Here is a 16,590-nt window from a genome sequence, read left to right as displayed (position 1 = left end):
GCAGTCAGTTTTGGCAGCCATCTTTTTTTTATATAATTAGAATCTGGAGGGGGGGGGTCCTTTTCTGATGGGAGCTCTCCTCTTTTCCTCAGCTGTGCTTACCAAATCCTGTAGTGGGAGGTTGGTTCCACTTCAGGGTTTGGGAGAGATGAAGACAGTAGGTAGGGTGGGAGGTCAGGAAGGTCTGTGAGCTTGTGTAGCTTTGGCAGAAGGGGTGGCTGCTGCTGACTTTCTCTTCTTGGCTTTGGGTGTTGGGACTGAAACACTTTTAACTTGCAGGGCTGGTGTTCACTTCTGTTGCATATGTCATTATTCTTTTAGGGTTGCAGGACATTCTTTTGAGACAATTGTTGGCTTCATGTCCCACTGCTTTACAGTTCATGTAGGATTTCTGTTTATATTTTTCCCTTGGTTTTTGAGCTGTTAAGGATCCTTAGTAACTGTACAAAACCTTCACAGGAAGGTCAGGTATTGCAGAAGTCATACGTTTCTTCCTTCCATTGAGAGTTTTCCTGCTTCTATTCATGCCTTTGTTGGTATGTATGTGATACAAAAATACCAATAGTAAGTAAGGAGTGGACATGTGGTTAAAGTGACAAGTGGTGGGCTGAGCTTCAGTATGGAGGTATGGAGGTGCAATAGATTTGTACACTTTGAAGATGACTCACAGTCCTGTCAGTCTTATGGAAAGGAGAGAGAGTGACTATTGCTTCCTGCAGCACTAAAACTGTGAGCAAAGTATGCTTTTTAAGATGTAATATGTATAGTCTATTTTGTTAATGTAGCTGCTCTGGTGTCCAAAATTAATCACTCTAAGCCAGTTAAAGAGGTTTCTTCTCGTGCCTATTCTCTCCTTTTGCTCTTCTTTTCCCCCTCTCTTCTCTTATTTTTTTCTTTTATCACTTCTCCATTATCTCTCTCACTGTTCTCTTCTATCCTCTTCTTTTTCTAGTTTTTCCTTTCACTATTTTCTTTCATGTTTGTTCTTGGTCTCCTTCTCATTCTTTCAGTTTGCTCTTTTATTCTTCGCCCTCCTCTTTTTTTTGTCTTCACTCAGCTCCTCTTCCTCATCTGTCTGTTTTCTCCTCTCCCTTCTCTCTCTTTATCTTACATTGTTTCTTCTGTTCTTTCTCTTTTCATTCTTTTCTTTCTCACCTTTTCCTCTCATCTTTCTTCTTTATAATATCCCCTTTTCTGTATCTCTTTATTCTTCTACCCTTCCTTTCTCTTTACTAAACCATTTTAGCTATACAATCATGCCCACGGCCTTACCGGTGTCCACACCCCCAGGCACAACCCAGGAAATAGCTTGGCAAAAGGAGGCGGCCTTATTGCCATAAATGTACAGACTTCCTGTTATCTAAAAAAACCTTAGTGAACGGTGAACACGTCCCCCTTGGAGTTATGTGAATTAGTTGTGATGTATATCTAGCTTCCTACCTATATGTCATTTTTAGGTACTGCATTCTGTCCTTTACATATTAGTAATACGTTACTAATGCCTTACAAACATTATCAAGTGTCAAATCTTTTTTCGTCTTGAGGAAGCTAATTAAGAAAGATACGGACACATTTTGGCATAATAGAGCAGAACATTAAGATCTAAAGGAATTATTTATCTGTACAGGATGAACAATCTTGAAGTACTTGTTGACAAGAGTTCAAAGAATAATCACTAAAATGTAAATCTTAAAAGAGGGCTGCCTTTATCATTTGACGTCATTTAATGTGTTTACTAAATATAACTATGGCCAGTGATATAATTATAGTGGCAATTTAGATAAGGACTGCCGGTTCAGGTCTCTCTAGCTGGTTAATAAGTATTTCATTTCACGTCTCCACCCTGCTGTGTGCTATTAAAAATGCCGAAAGAGGCATCGACCCTCCCCGATTTAGAGCCAACTGCGCAAGCCACATCGAATAACATAAGATAGGGTGACACATAATGCATCATACAAAAGTTTGGTTAATTCCAGCTAAATACAGTTTAAATATCTGTCTCCCCCAGTTAGGGGAAATCTTGTATCACATATGGAATTCTTCCTAGGAAATCAGATGTGTGAGCATCCAACCTATTGTGTAGCTCCCTGTTAGAACCTATGAAACACAAGCACGCTTGCAAATTGCCAAGTCACGTATCTTAAAAACACTAATCGCTTTCAGAGTTTTGGAGCTTGATTCAGGAAACACCACAATAACTTTTTGCAAGCTCTACTACTTTTGCTTTTTAAATTCTTTAGGGAACGCAGTTTGAATTTTAAAATCGTGAAACATTTCTGTTGAGTTCTTTTTTTTAATTGGACGTCTACTCCTCTTTTTGCGGTAAGTAACCTTTATTGAAGGTCGATTTAAAAGTCATATATTCAGGATTAGGAACAGATTGCAGCGGCAGTGCCAACAGTGTAATGTTACTTACACAACAGTCTTCTGCTAAAGTCCCACAGCATTCTGTAACTATGGAGTGCTTCTAATGCATTTTTATGGCACTAGAAGGACATTTAAGGAAAGAAACTATACTGCTTTTGTATCTATGTATGTATGTACAGTGGATATAAAAAGTCTACACACCCCTGTTAAAATGCCAGGTTCTTGTGATGTTAAAGAATGAGACAAAGATAAATCATGTCAGAACCTTTAATGGGACCTATAACGTGAACAATTCAATTGCAAAACAAACTGAAATCTTAGAGGGGAAAACAGTTTTTTAAAAAAATCACAATAACCTGGTTGCATAAGTGTGCACACCCTTAAACTAATACTGTTGAAGCACCTTTGGATTTTATTACATGACCTCAGGAAATATTAGGATGGTGCAGGCAATATCAAATGGGTACGTATGGAGTCATGTCAGGCAGCAACCCACTGGGCATTTGCCCGATGTGGCTGATGGCCAATTCGGACCTGTATATGAGTAATCTGAAATAGCCATTAAGTAAAATTTGAACTGATATAATAATAGTAATTATAATAATAATAATAATAATTCTCTAGCAGAGAAGCATAAGTCACAGATTAGTACAACAATGTAGAGTGTTATTTTAATCAACAACAACAAAAGCTATGTGCCATAACATTTACATAAACATTCTAATTCCATAATATCCCTTTTTATTGCTTGTTTATAAATTAGCTAAAAAATCTGAAGCTCTTGTGAGACTACGGACCAAATGGAGTTTTGGATTCCTCTTTTTAGTGTCTAGAGATGGAATGTAAAGCGTGAAATGAATTTGTAATATCCAAACTGTTGTTAAACTGAAACAGATGAAAGTCACATGATGTGTTTCTAGACCATAGCTTGTCCCAAGTAGACTGCCAATAATGACATTAGGATTCAATTGTTAAATTACATGAGATCTGCAAAACGCTCCAGAACTGAACATCTACACCAATAGCAGTCTAGGGAATACTCTGTTAACACATGCATTGCTACATACTATGAAAAAAAGATGACCAAGAAATGGTGAATGTCTATTGTCACCAAACACAAGTCAAAGTCAAGGCAGAGGACTAGTTAAGATATGAGTCTTACATCAGGACAATGGGCAGACTAAATGGGCCAAAAAGTTATTATCTGCCAAAAAAATGTTTTGAAAGTCAAATTCATCCAATCGTGAAATAAAAAATGTTGAAACATAAGAAATTGCTTAACTTGTGAAAATGCTCTACAACACCCACCCAGGTTCTGCTGTTGGCAGCAAAACACTACCATTGAAATCAGGAGGAATACCAACACAGTTGTCATATTAAGTTCATAAGAGAACAGATCATACCTTTAAAACATCTTGAGCTTGAATGCTAGTTAATATATTTTTCATATTTTATGATTGACTTTAACCAAGGTTTGCGTGGGGACTGCTGCAAGGAAAACAACATCAAGGGGACTTTGTAACATCACCTCTTCGTCAAAGCATGTTACACCATATTGTTCTTCTGGGTGCTGTTACACTACTTGGAGTACTTGAACAAGGTATAGAATCATGCAAGTATACCGAATGCAATGGCGTGTATATAAAATCCTTTGTCTAAACAACCGGCGACTGTAAAGGGTACTGCTTGAATGCTTAATGGTAGAAAATCTAAGATTCAGAAAAGACTACTTAAAGTCCAAATACCGTATTTGCTCGATTATAAGACGAGGTTTTTTTCAGAGCAAATGCTCTGAAAAATAGCCCTCGTCTTATAATCGAGGTCGTCTTCTAATTAGACCTCAAAAAAATGTCTGCTGGGGCCGTGCTGCTTACCGGTGCTTTGGTCCCGAGCAGCGTCTCTTCTATTAGCAGCAGGAAGCTAGCAGAGTGTCACATAATTCTGCCTCCCCCTCCTTCCTCTGGGGGCGGGGCCAGAGAAGTTGCTCGCACAGTCGGGCCCCTGCAGAAGTCTGCGAGTGGGAGATCTGCAGTTCAGGTAAGGGGGTGGGGGGCTGGGGGGTTTGAGTGTGTGTGTATGTGTGATAAATGGAATGAATGATATAATTTGGATGCTTGTGGGAGAAAGGTTCAGCTACAGTATTAAGGTTTCCATGTGCTATAGATTTGTGCTCTGTGGAGATAACTTATAGTTTTCTCAGTCCAGATTTTGTATTGAATTAAGAATGTAAGATTTAATAAACTAATTTAATAAAATATTCTGTTTCTATTTTGTTAAAGCTGCTGCTGAGGTGTCCAAATGTTATTCTTTATCTCCTCTCCTTTTGTTTTTCTTTCATTCTTTCCCTCTCTCTCTTTTCTCACCTTTCCTTTCCTTCATTTTTCCTCTCTACCTTCTTTCTTTCCTCTCCTGACCCTGCCTTTTTTCTTTTATCTTTTCTTTTCTTTCTCTCTTCCGTTTTTATTATCTCCTTTCTCTCTCTCTTTTTAGCTGTTAATGGTAAAACCCACAACCAATGTCACACAAAATAAATAAAGGAGGGCAGTAGGCCTGCCCAGAGCTCACCATACAGGTGACAATACAGAAGATGGTTGGGGACATCCTTGTAGTGCTCAGCCTGGTGTTGGAGACCTGAAGACAGCCCTTTGACCAATCTTCTTAAATTTATTGTCCTATGTAACATGCTTCATATTTGTCTTTTTTTTTTTTTTACTTTTTCAGCATATTTTGCATTAAAAGTAATTGCTGCCAGACGAAAGTACAATGTTTCCCCTCCAAAAACATCCGGACCTCCAGAATTTGAGAGAATATTCAGAGCTCAGTAAGTTGTGACCTTATCTGGGTTAAGTTCATCTGCCCAGTGTTAGGCATTCAACAAGAAACCCTTATACCCAACAGCTCTATGTTCCATGTAGGTAGAGTTCTAGAACAATTATACGCTTTTGGCAACAAACTAGTGCTGGCTCGAGAGCCCACTATTTGTTCCATAAAATGCTCCATACGTGAACTTGTGAGTTTGATATCATTAATGGTAAACCTCTTTTGCAGAGCAAATGTTGATATAATTTTAACTTGATGTTCTGCCACGCTAAGGTTTTTTGAAGGCAGCCTATAAGCATAATATAGATTAGCTGTAAGAAATTGAACAGCAGTTGTGAATAATAGTGGTGCATATGCCAGGAACAAAATTGACTATAAAGGCTTTGTATGGATTAACTTTATGGCTGTCAAAAACAAGAAGGTCATCTGCCCAGTCAGCTGGTGACGCAAGAAAATATTTTTTTGACAAAGCAGCTGCCCATCATATCCACACACCAGAGATAGTCAGCACCCACCATAGCAATACAACAACCTCACCCCCAACATGCCTCCTAAAACAGACAAAGTAAAAAAGTAAATCTATGTGGCACTTAGTATCATGCAATGAGCAGGAGAGGAGCATGTTTACTACTTTTGCTAAAGGTCCCTGGACACAGTACCAGACTCCTCTCCTACCATGCAGACGCATTCTATGTGCAAGTGCAGAGAATGTAAAAATCCCTACATTATGTTGGCTGACCCTTTCATTGGCCTTAGGATGTAGACTATGCTCCCTGGTAGCCAAACCCTTCCTAATAAATAAAGCAGCCCTGCCTCCGACTGACTCTTTCCACCTGCTTATTCCAGGATAAACTGTTCTGAGTATTTCCCAATGTTCCTGGCTGTTCTCTGGCTGGCTGGGATCTTCGTCCACCAAGGTGAGAACAGAGCAATATTTATTAATTTCTAATGGTGAAGTACTTATTTTGTATCAGTATCACTTCCTGCCTGGATCAGCATTGTATATTTTCAGTTTTTACTTTAATAAAATAGAATATAACACAATCAGTGTCACGGTAACCCCTGAGGCTGAGGACACATGGGGCAGATTTGAGTTTGGGAGGGGGCACTGATGGATCCCTGGAGAGACTTCTTGCTGGCCTGCTCAGTCCCTTCTTATGTCTGGAAAACCCCATCTGGTCTGCCCTAACCAGACTCCCATGAACTAGCAGGCTATGGGGGCTCTTCCTCAGATCCCGTCTGTTTGACTAACTACCGCCCTATCTCTCTGCTTCCTTTTACCTCTAAGCTGCTTGAACGGATTGTGTACAATCGCCTCACTAACTTCCTCTCCTCTAATTCCCTCCTTGACCCTCTACAGTCTGGTTTCAAACCCCTTCACTCTACTGAAACAGCTCTAACAAAAGTCTCCAATGACTTGCTCTCTGCCAAAGCAAAAGGTCACTACTCTATTCTAATTCTACTGGATCTCTCTGCTGCTTTCGATACTGTTGATCACCACCTTCTTCTAGACTCACTTGCTTCTATAGGCATTCGAGATACAGCTCTCTCCTGGATCTCCTCATATCTGTCTAACCGTTCCTTCTCTGTCAACTTCTCTGGCAAGACATCATCACCCCTTCCACTTTCGGTTGGTGTCCCCCAAGGTTCAGTCCTTGGCCCTCTGCTGTTCTCTCTTTATACTTCCTCTCTTGGCAAACTAATCAACTCATTTGGCCTCCAGTATCACCTATATGCAGATGATACCCAAATCTACCTGTCTTCTCCTGATCTCTCTCCATCTCTCATGTCCCGTATTACCAATTGCTTGTCTGCTATTTCTTCATGGATGTCACAACACTACCTGAAACTTAATCTTTCTAAAACTGAACTCATTATCTTCCCTCCCTCCATCTCCACTCCACTACCTGAATTCTCTATCACCATTAACAACACGACTATCTCTCCTACTAACCAGGCCCGATGCCTTGGAGTCATCCTTGACTCAAACCTCTCCTTCATCCCTCACATTCAGTCCCTCGCCAGATCCTGCCGCTTGCACCTAAAAAACATCTCTCGTATCCGCCCATTCCTCACCCAAGAATCCACAAAAACCCTGGTTCATTCCCTTATCATTTCCCGTCTTGACTACTGCAACACTCTTCTGGTTGGCACTCCACTGTCTCGACTCTCTCCTCTACAGTCTATCCTAAATGCCGCTGCTAGGCTCATCTTCCTTGCATGTCGCTCCTCTTCTGCTTCCCCCCTCTGTGAAACCCTCCACTGGCTCCCAATTACCTTTAGAATTAAATTTAAGATCCTGGTACTGACATATAAGGCCATCCATAATACTGCTCCTCCGTACATTTCTGACCTCATTAGCAAACACTCTCCTACTCGATCCCTACGTTCCTCCCATGGGCTAAGGCTCTCCTCCTCACTCATCACCTCTTCCTTTTCCCGTCTACAAGATTTCACTCGAGCTGCCCCATATCTCTGGAATCTACTCCCAAGGAACCTTCAGCATTCACCCTCCCTCCCGACATTCAAGAAACATCTAAAAACCCATTTCTTCAGAGAAGCATACCATCTTAGCTGCTAGAACTTCCTTGTCATCGATACAACCACCACAATACCTCTCACCCTTTCTCTATGCCTTATGTTTGTCACCCCATTTCCCTCTAGATTGTAAGCTTTCGCACAGGGCTCTCTCCACCAAATGTATCAGTTTGTCTTAGTCTGTCAATTCTTGTCTTGTCATATCCCTTGAATTTATGTATTGTATTAAGCGCTGCGTAAACTGTTGGCGCTATATAAATAAAGGATAATAATAATAATAATATATGGCCAGAAACTCTCCATGCACTTCACCGCGATCGCAGCAATGCCCACCGACAAATGGAACTGCGTCACTACGGACACCACTTCATTCTTTTGGGGTTACACTATGCTCGTGGTGGGCAACACTCGGAGGTGGTTACAGAGAGGGAGCTCATTTGGGAACCCTGGTTTTATTACTTGTAGGCCCGGGGTTTACCCAGTCGTGGCTATGGAACTCTGGCCAGGCTACTGGGGGGACTAGTCCCGGGAACGGTTCCAACGCTGGTGCTCAAGGTTCCGACGTTGGATCAAGATGCTTTTTGGAACGTAACATCCTCGGACCCTGAGCTCTCCACTGGTACCCCGAGATTGACGCCCCTCCCTTGGGATCACCCCGAAATAGTGTCGGGTGGGCATTGCTGGCCATAGAACTGTATGGAGGCGCCAGGCTGAGATTTTACTCCTGATCCAATTATGTTGTGTATAAATATCTGTGCTGTTCCCAATAAAGTCACTTCCTGTTTTACCTCAATACAAGTTCTTCCAAATTGTCCCGCCTAGCAGTGGCGCAGCAGGAACCCTAATTGCTCCCGATTATTCAGCAGAGGTTGCCGCTTCCCTGGAACTGCTACCCTAATAGGTCTAGGTGAGAAGAAGCCATTTCTTGAGATTTCATGAAAGTCATCTCACCAATTGAACCATACATTGTGCTGGGCTAGCTCAGTCATTCTGGTAGGAGGAACCTGTCATTGCTATGAATAATGACATGCATGAGATTAAGTAGTGGTCTCCTAAACAAATCCCACTAAAGTACTAGAGTACTAAAGGTTGGATTGATCAGAACGTGAAAATGTGTAATTTCAATACATCCACAGTGTCATCTTTTAGAGGTACACGTTAGATAAATGACAGAAGCAAGCAATTTTATGAAGTTCTTTTTACTTATCTTGCTCTTCAAATTGCTATTTTTTAGGCACGGCTGCAGCATGTGGACTCCTATACCTCTTCGCTCGTTATCTGTATTTTCAAGGTTACAGCTCATCACCGCAGAAAAGGTAGCGGGCAAAGGAGCAGGTCGTATTTTTGGTCTGCCCATTTTCAAATTGTACAGTTTTATATACTAAACTACGTAACAGTGATTAACCCCTTAAAGCTCCTACAGAAGTACTGGTACATCCACAAAAATACAATACATGTAATGGGAGCAGCCAGTTTAACTTCCTGATAACGGTCTCACCCCCATTAAGGTATACTTTCCCCGCTGCTCAATTATTGTTGATTGACGATTTTAAATATTTTTAATGATTAAATATAAATACAAAGCACAGAATCCTCACAAATGCAGAAGGGAAAGCCAATTAAATCAGCTCAGTAAGCATCCAGTGTGGGTTTAAATCCTAACTTATATTCTTATTATGTTAGACCCTACGGCAACTACATATGGAACTAAACTTCATAATACTGTTTCTGGTAGTGGCCCAAAATTATAGATTTAAAGTAGCCCAGGGGGCAATAGCACCTGTTACCCAGCCCTACCCCTTTAGCTACATATAAACGCTACAGAATACTTAAAAAAAAAGTTTTTATCTGATCTGAACTTTTCAAATTCAAAACTTTTAACAATTCAAATTGCCAAACTGTTCAAACTATGGGTACTTTAAACTAGATTTCTGTCTGGCAGTGCAATTTCTGTTTGACTGATGTGAAGAAAATAGCTGAATTTGCTTAAGGCATTGCAAGTCTGCTTGTTATTGAGGAAGCCGTAGGGAGGAAGGAAAGGAGTGGGAGGTTTTGGGAGATAGAAAAAGAGTAGTTTACGAACAAAGTCAAAATTATTTGGATTCAAGCAGTCTAAACTTTGCAGGTGCTTTTGTATGACAGCTGCAGATTTTGCAGAATGTGAATCATTTTCTTCCCATTGGAGAATATTTTTTTAAAAGATTTCCTTTTGAGGTTCTTTTGGGTACAGGCCAAGTGGTCTGGTCCTAACACCCGTTTATTAAACGCCAGTCCAGAGTGTCCGAAAAAGTGCAGGTGAGGGCGGTTAGTGGGCAGCTCAGAAAGGGTTGGCAGAGGCAAAACCTTTTATACGTACCAGGGCAGGCGCAGAGAAGGCGCAGACCCAGGTCTGGGGGACAGGACTTTTACATCACAAATAATCACAGAATGGGATGAACCCGACACCACTCAAAGTTTAAAGCATAATTCCAGAAATTGCTAGCTGTGAAACCTGTTGCTTCCTGGCCAAACACAGAAGGGTTTATTTACTAAAGGGAGAGTTGCTAGGAGAGGCTAGTTAGGGTGACCACATTTGATTTCTGCCATTCAGGGACACACTATGAAGCGGATGAGATTACACACACAGGAGTATATTATATACACTGATTTACATATGCACGCCGTCACATACACATAAGATACATTTTATATTATATCTGTATATATATAGTGAAGGAAAAATGATCACTCTATAATTTTAATGGTAGGTTGCAAATAAGTTATACATTGATTTGCATTTTACTCCGTGAAATAAGTACTTAATACCCTATAAATTAACAAGATGTCTGGCTCCCAGGTAACTTTTATACAGGTAACGAGCTGTCTCACTGTCTCACAGTGCCACCTTTGCCCTGAACAGCTTATCAGTGCCATTGTAACCCCCAAACAGCCTGTTTGTGCCATCTTTGTCACGGCTTGTCAGTGCCCCCAAACAGCTTATCTGTGCCCCCAAACAGCTTGTCTTTGTCATCTTTTCCCCCAAACAACTTCTCTCAACAACATACACTTTGGCACACATATGTAAAAACACATACTCACAAACACACACATAAATATAGATTCTAACACACACTTCATCTCACCCCACCTACACATGTATGCTCACACCCAAACACTTACACATCCATGCTCTCACACAATTACACATCCATGCTCTCACACAATGACACATCCATGCTCACACACACAAATACACATCTATGCTCACACACACAAGTATACATTCATACACACACACAAAAGTACACATCTATGCTTACACACACAAGTATACATTCATACACACACAAGTACACATCCATGCTCACACACAATTACACATGGATGCTGACCCAGAGATCAAAGGGAGTAGGGCTTCACTCTGTGTAAAAGTTAGCAGGTATCCTTATGCCAACATGGCTGCTAATATATGCAAGACCCATTAATAACAAAGACCCAAGATGACACCTGTGATTCTTGTCACAACATTCCCAGCTCACTCTTTGGAACATTGTTGTTTTTGTGGTTGATTTTCCTTTGGTCTAGCTTTGAAAAGCTGCAGCCGGTGAGGAAAAACATTCCATTCTTTAGTGCCAGTTTATGTTTTTCAAGACACCGGCTGAGACAGTTTCCTGATTCCTTCCTATTTTTTTCCCCCAGGATGAAGTTGTGAATTGGGAACCGCATACAATATTGATCTAACATTAAAGCGTTTGTTGGGGCAAATGCAGATAGGATGCATGCTACTGGCCACCTACAATATAGCCATAGCCATGGTTCCTCACATGGCCATAGCCCATGTGAGGAACCATACCCCCCCCAACTTCTACCCCTGGTAAAGCGGTGGGGAGGTAGAATGTCACTCAAACTGACATGCTCACAATTCTGCGCATGCCTGGGATACATTCTCTGGAGTCCTAAACACCAGAGAATGTAATCAGGGCCACAGGATTGTAGTCCCGAATCCAGTGCACGCAGAGCTCTACCTTTGTCCTCAGTGGGACAGCGAGAGTGGCAAAATCAGGACTGTCACACGCAAAGCGGGACAGTTGGGAGACATGAGGAAGTATAGTTTAATAAAAGCAGGCAGCAAAAGGAGGACAATGAGATATAAATCTGATCTTCTAATCTCATAAAATTATAATGGATTGTAGTTCATGCATTTTGCTTAAAAGCAGGGTTGAAGTGTCTAATGCTTTAATATATCAACAAATTATGGTTCCAGCAAACAAACTAAAGGACTGATTATATTATTCTGTGAAGGCAAATCTGAGATGAAAACAAATTACAGGGGTTATGATTCTGGTGCAAACTTTGAGATGGATCATATCACCATAGCAACCAATGAAATCATCCAGTCACCAGGAACATTTTAATTGGTTGCTATAGTGATAAAAACATCCCTTAAATCTTGCACCAAACAAGGAATACAAGGTAGAGCAAAAAACGAAAACAAAAAGTGCAAAACAATTTAAAAAGATATTTACATAATAAGAAGAATATTTTGTTTATTCACATTCCTCTCCTCTTCTTATATTATCCATTTAATTCAGAACATAATTTGGTCCCCAGGAATAAAAAATTTTCATAGGCAATATCTTTAGTGCACCAGCTGTATTGTAGGATCATATAAATCAGACTCATACATGAATAACACCACGTAGAGCACTGTTTTTTTTCGGTGACTGGTGTTGGTATGTATTGGAGTCTTTTCCTTGCTTAAATGTACCTTTGTGATCTGGCTTCCAGACCTCAACACTTGTGGCACCATGATATAAGAGACCATCCAATATCAACATCCTCCAAAAGCAGCATGATGCTTCACAGTGCTCTTGGAGGGTCTTCATCTTAGACGGTCCCCTATATCTCAAAGGTTGTAGGCTGGAAGCTGAGTCACGTGCTGCAATGTCCTGCTCTTGAAGGGTCTTCATATAGGAGGGTCCCTTATATCATGGTGCCATTTTGCAGGGTTGCATTGAACCATTGCTCCCATGCATACTGTTGGAAATTCACTTTATTAGCAGCTATAACAATCTTTACCACCATTATTTTTTATTGCATTCTTTGTAGACACATTTCTTTTTTTTTCCTCCATTAGGCTGAGTCCGATGTATCTCAATGCTGCAGCCCTTTGGGTCCTGGTTGGGTTGTCTGCACTAGGAATCCTGAATGTGCTGTTTGCCCATTACATGGGTTTGGAGCTACTGTGATTCTTTGCTTCCTATGTTGGATGGCAACTAGACAGGATCAGACAATTACTTGATTTTCTTGAACTTCTATTATTATCTGCAAGATGCCACTATCAGGCAAAGGTGGGATAAGAGCAGGTGCTTCCAATGGGCTGTATTCACCAAAGAGGGAGTTTGCAAGAGAGCTGAAGATTTCAGCTGGCTGATATCATTATCCATTATGAAGGCGCCCAGAGAGCTGCCTCTGTAAGAATGGCTGGCCATGCATAATGCATAGTTAAATCAGAGAGGGGTGTTTTAAGAAACCTCTCACATTTTTTTATCAGTTACGCAGGGCCAACTTAGTCCTTCTTGCAGGAGTAGTTCGCTGGGATTTGCCCTTCATAATTCATAGAAGGCTGCTTAACCCTGAAAATACAGTATATCACTCAATATCCTTTATAGCTAAATTTGCTTTGTATCTAATGTCAGAATTTATACCATTTATAGATTAAGATGGGATTAAGATGGGCAGCGTCTCCATTGTATATCTCTGTATCTTCACAATTCTAGACCTGTATGTAATGATAACTGCCATATATTTCAGAATAAATACTGTTAAATTATCATTTTTATTCATTAAATGCTTTTCGAACGGGACAGTCCAGCAATCATCTGCACATGTATGCAGACAATGTATATTGTTCCACATTTTTGGAACTGATAGGTTGTTCTTCTTAAGTTTATATGTTTTTGTGATTTAACCTCCAGAAGAAAATAAAAAAATGACACAAACGTGTAGGTCTATTTTATTAACATTCTAGAGAGTGCAATTAATGTTTGTCTAAGGGGAACAGCACTGTGTCTACAAATGCATCGATGATCCCAAGCAACATCCCCGTTGAACTGGAAGCCAACAGATCTTCACAGATCCATCAACGAATATCTCTGGGTCCAAAGGATCTTGCTGAATTTAATTGTAAATGTCATAGTCTTTCCTGTGTACATGCGAAACATCTATTATTTGTATAAATAATAAACTAAAAAGTATCAAATTATAATGGACACCAAGTGCATTGCATCTTAAAACATGTTTCATTTCAAAATGCAATACATTGTGGACTTTAAAGAATGGTGACTTCCTTGTATTCATTGCCATGGGCTTTGAGAACACTATCCAAAATTCATTCACTCATGAATAGTTCCTTTAGTCCTACCAAAGAGACAGACATATCTATAATGGGTTAGTTATGCTAGGCATCTCATCACCCATCAGGCCCAAATTACCTATTGATATCTATGTAAGTGACTGAGACTTTTTGAATAAGATGTATTTCATGTCACATTTTGTACTGTTTATATATTTGAGTTTGAGTTTGATTCCCACAGGCATCTTTAGGGTAGGACAAGAGGGGACAACTACAACTACACCCAGTTTAATAAAAGACAAACTGAAGCAACCCCCAAACATTTTTACTGATCTTTGAACGCATTTTCAGCAGCTAAGTTCATTTTAAACCTCTGAGAATAGAGCCCAATGTTTTAGTAATCCGGATGAACTCCAGACAGTGGGCTGCTCAGGCCCATAGCTTTATGAAACCCCACAAACCAACCGAACAAAGAACCACACAACAACACTTGTGGGTAAGGGCCACAACTTTATTTAAAAATTTTCTAACAACCACACATTCCAACATGATGCTGCTGGCTTCTGAGATTGCAGACTGGTGCTCACTTAAAACGCCATGAGCTCTCGTCCTAAAATGGGATCGACCTTCCCTTAGGACTTGGTTCCCCAACTTGACTGACATTTCTGTTCTGACATTCTAGGAGCGCTGACCAGGCATATCCCACTGTGACCAAAACAAGAACACAACAAACAAAAAACACAGGGGGGTGGCTTTGTAAGCTGCTGGATTTGGCTGTGGCAGGAAGGTAGGCTCCAGCCTAGCGCTCTCCGATAAAGCCCACATTGCAACCAGGTTACACCCTTTATCCAATAGGTTTAAAGGCCTAGTATGGGTCTGGTTGTGGGGGTGCTGAATAGTTAAAATTGTTAACTGAGGATATCGACTCATACATTTCTTACAAACGTCACACATTGTATTTCTAAAGAACTTAGTTTACCCAGCAACCTTCACCAAACCTCCCCACCCCCAAACATAAAACATAATGAAGACAAAGTAAAGCATCAAAACTGTCAGGTACATGAAGTTGAAGAGACCAAAAAGTATATGGCATCATTAGTGAATAATTAGGTGACGCACAGTAGATTAAAAAAAATCGGTTGTGATCAGTTCAGCATTCATCCACTGGTGATCACTACAGTATCAGCAAGACCAACATTCTATTTTGGCATTTTAGTCACAAGAGGTAGGCCCTTATGATTTCATAAATGCAGATTTATACTAGTTGTCCAAGTGACATGTTATTCATTTGCAGCTTTTGGTCCCTTGAGGGTTGAGGTAATAATATGTTTGGTTCAACTATTGTTTTTTCTGTTTAAAATATGGTTTATAAGAAGTTTAGTCTTAACTGGCAGGGAAAGCTGTTATAAAGCTGTTCAGGATTTCAGTTGTTAGGCATACCCATTTTAATGGGCATATTTGTAGGAGTTGTTGGTATAATTGTACCTCTAAATTATATCTATTTCCAGACACCGAGAAACATCATGAATAAAGACAACTTCTCCAATCTTTTTTTGGAAAATTTTCAGACAACACTAAAGTTTCATCCTAAGAGGAGCTCTCAGAGGAAACAGTTGTCTCCACCTTCTTTTTGTTTGTTTGGGGACCATTCTAGGTTAAGTGAGCTTAGGCTCCATCATGACACTCCCAGAGTCAAACTGGACAACTTAGCCTATGTTTTCTGTAATGGCAAATGGCTTTTGGACAACACAGTTAATGAACCTTCTGAACAGCTGGAACCTGAAAAGAACAATGTGATGGAGGAGAACGATTATCTAAAGGTAAAGCTGGAAGTTGTTATGGACATGCTAATTGAAACCACAGCCAAACTTAATTGTGCGGAGGATAAGCTTAAAAGATTGAGCAGCACAGATAGCATACTCCCAGCTACAGTGCCTCAGTCTGACCTACAACACTCCTAAATCTAAGGAGAATAGAAAGATTGTTCTCACAGCTGCCATGTCTTGCAAATAAAATCATTTGGTAGGCGGAGTATGTTTTTATGTTACTATATCTAAAGGTCAATCTTGATCAACATTTAAAACATTCTGGTTTTAAGGGTAGGTTTCTACATAGTGATGTAGTCAGAGACATAACTAGAAATCACAGGTCCCTGGTGCGAAAATTGCCCAGGGCCCCTGACTTCACCAAGCAACGTGCCCCACAGTGCCAGATTTACCCCCAAACAGTTTAGCAGTGCTATCTTAACCCAAAAACAAAGGCAGACAAGTGGCTAGTCGCCAAGGTATGTTCTTTCAGCATAGGTTCGTGGAGAAAGAGAAGAATTTCTGCACCTCCCTTTCTCCACGAACCTATATGCATTATTCTAGCCTCCTGCTTCTGTTTTCTTCCTTCTGTCTGCTTTCTTTGTCTGCTTCGCCGTGACTTTGTCTCCCCTGAGCAGGGCCCCATAACAGCAAGGACCCCCATCACAGCTCGGCCGCTTACAACTGTTGTAGTTGTACCCTCCCGATGGCAGCCCTATGTGAGAG

The 16,590-nt window shown here is 40.6% G+C and overlaps 1 protein-coding gene across 1 annotated transcript; it reads left to right on the top strand.

Annotated features, from left to right (window-relative positions):
* Positions 1-3,848: 3,848 nt before the first annotated feature.
* LOC128492547 (leukotriene C4 synthase-like) lies at positions 3,849-14,043 on the top strand. Its single transcript, XM_053465131.1, has 5 exons — positions 3,849-3,967; positions 5,089-5,188; positions 6,034-6,104; positions 8,960-9,041; positions 12,842-14,043. Exons 1-5 carry the CDS (start codon positions 3,910-3,912, stop codon positions 12,951-12,953), a joined length of 423 nt encoding a protein of 140 aa, XP_053321106.1. The 5' UTR covers positions 3,849-3,909; the 3' UTR covers positions 12,954-14,043.
* The last annotated feature ends 2,547 nt before the right edge of the window (positions 14,044-16,590 follow it).

The sequence above is a fragment of the Spea bombifrons genome, chromosome 4, assembly GCF_027358695.1.
Source record: "Spea bombifrons isolate aSpeBom1 chromosome 4, aSpeBom1.2.pri, whole genome shotgun sequence".
Lineage (NCBI taxonomy): Eukaryota > Metazoa > Chordata > Amphibia > Anura > Pelobatidae > Spea > Spea bombifrons.
The sequence above is the reverse complement of the archived record's forward strand: the minus strand, read 5'-3'. Positions and strand labels throughout refer to the sequence as shown.